This window comes from Oncorhynchus gorbuscha, linkage group LG11 (assembly GCF_021184085.1).
Source record: "Oncorhynchus gorbuscha isolate QuinsamMale2020 ecotype Even-year linkage group LG11, OgorEven_v1.0, whole genome shotgun sequence".
Classification (NCBI taxonomy): domain Eukaryota; kingdom Metazoa; phylum Chordata; class Actinopteri; order Salmoniformes; family Salmonidae; genus Oncorhynchus; species Oncorhynchus gorbuscha.
The window spans coordinates 14,047,033-14,053,953 of record NC_060183.1 but is presented as its reverse complement, the minus strand read 5'-3'; the positions used below and the strand labels follow the sequence as shown (position 1 = coordinate 14,053,953).

The following is a 6,921-nucleotide window of genomic DNA, read 5'->3' as shown; positions in this document are numbered from 1 at the left end:
GGGAGAGCCACAGTGTTCCAGTATAGTTCGCTCAGCAGATGTGTTTGCATGTTTGTGTGTGGGTAGGTAGGTGTGAGTGAGTGAGTGAGGTTAGGTTGCATAATCGATTTGCTTCAGATTGCCCATCGCCTTGGAATCTCCTTTTTAAAATCTGTCTAGCTGTTTGAGTGGGAGAGAGCCAGAGAGATGAGGGGGAAGGGGGAACAAGTATGTCTGGCCTACTTTCTTTCTAAAGTTTATAAGTGTATTCCAATAGTATCTGCAGTGTGTCTAAGATTAGTACGCAGAAAGGAAGCTCTGAGGAAACTTTAGATGCTACAGAGAAAAAGTGACAAAGTTTGTTAGTTTTTTTTTAACTACCAGTTTAATAATGTTATCGTTTTCCAGTACAAAGAGTTATTATTATTATTTTTACCAGCTTTTAAAACGTTAAACATTAACAACACTTTTTAATGATCTGATTCACACAGTTTATATTTGAAAAGAAACCAAAGCAGAGACAGATATGAGTAAAGAGGTTAACAGTACAGGACAGGTCAGTTAGTACAAAGAGTAGATTAATATTCAGTACTACAGAGTTAATCCTCCTTTACACACAGACGTTACAGAAGGTAAGCAACACTGAGATTAACTTGAAAAACAAGAATCTTCCAGAACATTTGAAGGTTTTCAGTATATCAGGACTTTAAAAACACTCCGGACACTTTGTGAATGGCACATTGGTTGGAGGCAATATTAGCTCTTAAACTGAATGAAAAAATATATTCATAGTAAGGTATACTGTTCTTATCTGAAAACATAATTTAATGTTATTTCTCACATAAAAAATATAATATAAAATTGCATTATAAAACAGATGTTACAGATGTTGTACAGTATTGTTCATGTTTTGTCTTGAAGGAGACGGTTTGTGTGGAGTAAAAACAACCGCTTGGCAAGAGGCTAGTTAGGGGCTCAAATATGTAACACACACACACACATCTAATAACACAACACTATACGATAGAGTGTGTTCTCAAAGGCAGACACACACACACACAAATACATAAACACCACTCCCCAAAATAAAATAAACAACACAACATTAATACTGTTCTGAGAAGGTCCTGCTGCACAGACGGAAGGAACAAACCCTTTGGCACTTCACTCTAAACCCAGAAGACATGTGGGTTTATGTTAAATCACAACATTGAGATGGTTTCTGTAAAATACACATCTCTTTCACTGTGTTGAGAGATAGAAAAGATGGCGTCAGGTTATTCCTCTTTCATGGAGGTTAGAAAGCCTTCATAAAAAGGCTGGTCTGTAACAGATCTATTTAAATAACTAAAAGGCACTTGGTTCTCCGCATTTCTATAATACTGTGACGTTGTGGTTGAGACTATACCTGGAGAGCTTAGATCTTACACATTAGATCGGCTCAGCTCACTGTCGAAAGGCAGGCATGGTGCAACAGTCGAGACTCTAGTCTTTTAGAGAGGACATCGTGTGAAACTGGTGTGACCTGGTAAACCCGATCTAAGTAACGTTTTGTGTGACAGTGACGTTTTGAGAACAGGGACAGTCAGACTAGTGGTCGTGGAGGGTCAGTGTGCTCGACAAGTATAATTATGATCACACATATGACTGTTATTATTTGGATTATTGAATTATTATAATATTATAGCTCCACATCGACTCAGTGCAGGGCAAGGAATAGAGCCAGGTTATCTGACCAGTGCAGATTGGGGAGGTTTGGTTAAAGGGGGTTGTGGTTGGGTGGTTTGGCTGTGGGGTTTCCTTTAAAAGGGGCACATGGCTTGATAGTGTAGTGTTTGGGTGGGTGTGGCTGGTGACTGGGTCCTGATTGGGTCCTGAAGGTTCGTTACCATGGCCGCTGGTCTCTGGTTGGTTAGGCAGAGGTGACTCTGGGGGAGGGGCGTGGCTGCTGTCCAGAGCATGGCAACGAGCGAGGCACGGGCGGAGACGGGTGGGTCATCAGTGGGCAGAGGTCAGGGATTAGTTGCCGTGGCAGCTGGGGGGGGGGTTAGGAGACAGACGGACATACACAAAGAAATGAGAACATAAAAAAGACACACAGAAAAAGATAGAAAGAGATTAGTGTCAGCTAGTGGTGTCAAGATGACCACATGAAAGATCTACTCCAGTCACACAAACACACACCACCTTCACTACATTGACAGTTACAAGTCAGTAGCCGCAGGTTGACATAAGGTCTGGCATCGGCATGAAGTGACACGATGTGAGATGCCAACCAGTGACTGCTGACATAGGTACTTATGAAGGATTGTATACTGCTAATGAAGGCATCGTAAAAGAGCCTTTGTAGAAGGGTTGAACACTGTTACAGTGAGGCTAGCTGCGTTACAGACTGAGAAACCATGGAGAGAGCAGAGGGTATGGTTTCCTGTGAGGGTGTGACAGTGTCACAGACATCTAAGCAGTGGTTAGCAGTAGTCACGGTGTAACGTTATGGTGTCTTCACAGAAAAGACCAAATGCAATGATGACCAATTAATTGATTAAAAATGATCTGGCGATGATTTCCAGACTGCTGTTAAGCATTAGAGAAGAAACGAGGCCTGCAGTTAACAGAGAGCCAAGACATGCTAAGAGATGTGGTTTTTTAGAAGGAATTAATAACAGATATTTTTAACAGATATTTTCCAATTATAATAATTTACATTGGTTTTCAGATTATTATTATTTTTTTAAATCTCCATCTTTGGTTCTCTATGTACACCAGTTGAACTATAGCTGACACACAGCAAGGCAAGTCCTACTGTTGCCAAAGTGACACCAAGAATACACCAACATCACTTTAACACACAAAGTCATACCCGAAACAACCCTTGAACCGTTTCCTTCATAAATATGAATTAGAGCTTCAAGTCTACAGTCTAAACTCTATAGAAAACATCCATTTATTTTTGGAAAGCACATGAGCAAAAACGACAATTATCTAAAAAAGAACAGGCTACGCACAATGAGATGACAACGGAATGTCTATCTAAATTCTCTCTCATGTAAACCCATCCCTACCCCGAAGGTCCAGTATTGCTTACTTCACACACACACACTACGGAAATCTCCTAATAGAGATTTCAGTAGTCGTTTTGAAATATAGGGTCATATACTACACAGTATAGGATCATATGGAGTACGGCTATGAGGTGGCTGTTTCAGCTTCAAGTACTGTATGTCTCTGATCCATGAGATCCACAAAACAATCATTATAAAACCACAGCAATAAATAAAAGACAAAATCAAATGAAAGGAATGGTGTAATTTAAGACAATATAAAAAGAGATGACTACTTGTCTCTAAGGTTGAACAGTAGTGAAATAACCAGGAAAGAAAGAGAGAGAGAGAGGGGGGGAGAGAGAGACAGAGAGAGAGACACAGAGAGAGACACAGAGACAGAGAGAGAGAGAGAGAGAGAGAGAGAGAGAGAGAGAGAGAGAGAGAGAGAGAGAGAGAGAGAGAGAGAGAGAGAGAGAGAGAGAGAAAGCAAGGGACACACCTTCTCATTCAAGGGTTTTTCTTTATTTGTACTATTTTCTACATTGCATAATAATAGTGAAGACATCAAAACTTTGAAATAACACATATGGAATCATGTAGTAGCTAAAGAAGTGTTCAACAAATTAAAATATATGTTATATTTGAGATTCTTCAAAGTAGCCACCATTTGCCTTGATGACAGCTTTGCACATTCTTGGCATTCTATCAACCAGCTTCATGAGGTAGTCACCTGGAATGTATTTAAATTAACAGGTGTGCCTTGTTAAAAGTACATTTGTGGAATTTCTTTCCTTCTTAATGTGTTTGACCAACACCAAGTCCATATGAGCAAAGAGAAATGACAGAGTCCATTATGACTTTAAGACATGAAGGTCAGTCAATCTGGAACATTTCAAGAACTTTGAACGTTTCCTCAAGTGCAGTAGCCAAAGCCATCAAGCGCTATGATGAAACTGGCTCTTATGAGGACCGCCAAAGGAATGGAAGACCCAGAGTTACCTCTGCTGCAAAGGATAAGTTCATTAGAGTTAACTGCACTTCAGATTGCAGCCCAAATAAATGCTTCACAGAGTTCAAGTAACAGACACATCCCAACCTCAACTGTTCAGAGGAGACTGCGTGAATCAGGCCTTCGCGGTCAAATTTCTGCAAAGAAACCACTACTAAAGGACACCAATAAGAAGAAGAGACTTGCTTGAGCCACAAAACACGAGCAATGTACATTAGCTGGTGGAAATCTGTCCTTTGGTCTGATGAATCCAAAGTTAAGATTTTTGGTTCCAACTGTCTTTGTGAGATGCAGAGTAAGTGAATGGATGATCTCTGCATGTGTGGTTCCCACCATGAAGCATGGAGGAGGAGGTGGTGTGATGGTGCTTTGCTGGTGACACTGTCTGTTATTTATTTAGAATTCAATGCACACTTAACCAGTATGGCTACCACAGCATTACCCATCCCATCTGGTTTGAGCTTAGTGGGACTATCATTTGTTTTTCAACAGGACAATGACCCAAAACACACTTCCATTCTGTGTAAGGGCTATTTGACCAAGAAGAAGAGTGATGGTCCTAACCCAACTGAGATGGATTGGTATGAGTTGGACAGAGTGAGGGAAAAGCAGCCAACAAGTACTCAGCATATGTGGGAACTCCTTCAAGACTGTTGGAAAAGCATTCCTCATTAAGCAGGTTGAGAGAATGCCAAGAGTGTGCAAAGCTGTCATCAAGGCAAAGGGTGTCTATTTTGAGAAATCTCAAATATATTTTTATTTGTTTAACACTTTTTTCTAACTACATGATTCCATATGTGTTATTTCATAGTTTTGATGTCTTCACTGTTATTATACAATGTAGAAAATAGTAAAAATAAAGAAAAACCCTTGAATGAGTAGGTGTGTCCAAACTTTTGACTGGTTCTGTATGTATGTATGTATGTATGTATGTATGTATGTATGTATGTATGTATGTATGTATGTATGTATGTATGTATGTATGTATGTATGTATGTATGTATGTATGTATGTATGTATGTATGTATGTATGTATGTATGTATGTATGTATGTATGTATGTATGTATGTATGTATGTATGTATGTATGTATGTATGTATGTATGTATGTATGTATGTATGTATGTATGTATGTATGTATGTATGTATGTATGTATGTATATACAGTTGAAGTTGCAAGTTTACATACACTTAGGTTAGAGTCATTAAAACTTGTTTTTCAACCACTTCACAAATTTCTTGTTAACAAACTATAGTTTTGGCAAGTTGGTTAGGACATCTACTTTGTGCATGAAACAAGTAATTTTTCCAACAATTGTTTACAGACAGATTATTTCACTTATATCACAGTGTATCACAATTCCAGTGGGTCAGAATTTTACATACACTAAGTAAACTGTGCCTATTAACAGCTTGGAAAATTCCAGAAAATTATGTCATCGCTTTAGAAGCTTCTCATAGGCTAATTGATATAATTTGAGTCAATTGGAGGTGTACATTGGAGGCCTACCTTCAAACTCAGTGCCTATTTGCTTGGGAAAACCAAAAGAAATCAGCCAAGACCTCAGCAAAAAAAATTGTAGACCTCCACAAGTCTGATTCATCCTTGGGAGCCATTTCCAAACGCCTGACAGTACCACGTTCATCTGTACAAAAGAATAGTAGGAAGGAGGAAGAAGACGCGTTCTGTCTCCTAGAGATGAACGTACCTTGGTGCGAAAAAGTGCAAATCAATCCCAGAACAACAGCAAAGGACCTTGTGAAGATGCTGGAGGAAACAGGTACCAAAGTATTTATATCCACAGTAAAACGAGTCCTATATCGACATAACCTGAATGGCCGCTCAGCAAGGAAGAAGCCACTGCTCCACAACCACCATAAAAAAGCCAGACTTTCGGTTTGCAACTGCACATGGGGACAAAGATCGTACTTTTTGGAGAAATGTCCTCTGGTCTGATGAAACAAAAATAGAACTGTTTGGCCATAATGACCATCGTTATATTTGGAGGAAAAAGGGGGAGGCTTGCAAGCCGAAGAATATCATCCCAACCGTGAAGCACTGGGGTGGCAACATCATGTTGTGGGGGTGCTTTGCTGCAGAAGGGACTGGTGCACTTCACAAAATAGATGGCATCATGATGAGGGAAAATTATGTGGATATATTGAAGCAACATCTCAAGACATCAGTCAGAAAGTTAAAGCTTGGTCACAAATGGGTCTTCCAAATGGATATTGACCCTAAGCATATTTCCAAAGTTGTGGCAAAATGGCTTAAGGACAACAAAGTCAAGGTATTGGAGTGGCCTTCACAAAGCCCTGACCTCAATACTATAGAACATTTGTGGGCAGAACTGAAAAAGCGTGTGCGAGCAAGGAGGCCTAAAAACCTGACTCAGTTACTTCAGCTCTGTCAGGAGGAATGGGTTAAAATTCACCCAAGTAAAACAATGTAAAGGCAATGTTACTAAATACTAATTGAGTGTATGTAAACAGGGAATGTGATGAAAGAAATAAAAGCTGAAATAAATCATTCTCTCTACTATTATTCTGACATTTCACATTCTTAAAATAAAGTGGTGATCCTAACTGACCTAAGACAGGGATTTTTGTCTAGGATTAAATGTCAGGAATTGTGAAAAACTGAGTTTAAATCTATTTGGCTAAGGTGTATGTAAACTTCCGTCTTGAACTGTGTGTGTGTGTGTGTATATATATATATATATATATAAGAGGAGGGAGAGGACAGAGAGAGGAGAGGACAGAGAGAGGAGAGGACAGAGAGAGAGGGGAGAGGAGAGGAGAGAGGAGAGGAGAGAGGAGAGGACAGAGAGAGGAGAGGACAGAGAGAGGAGAGGACAGAGAGAGAGGGGAGAGGAGAGGAGAGAAAGAG

At 39.7% G+C, this 6,921-nt stretch overlaps 1 protein-coding gene across 4 annotated transcripts in view; it reads right to left on the bottom strand.

Annotated features, from left to right (window-relative positions):
- Window positions 1–778: 778 nt before the first annotated feature.
- Window positions 779–6,921, bottom strand: part of LOC124048128 (protein quaking-B-like) — a 48,881-nt gene continuing 42,738 nt past the window's right edge. For all 4 annotated transcript variants that reach the window (XR_006841183.1, XR_006841182.1, XM_046368579.1 and 1 more), the window contains exon 8: window positions 779–2,014. Coding sequence is in view for 2 of the 4 variants with exons in the window: in XM_046368581.1 (XP_046224537.1) it covers window positions 1,992–2,014 (23 nt within the window). In the remaining 2 variants the exon portion in view is untranslated. The remainder of the gene's footprint in view (window positions 2,015–6,921) is intronic.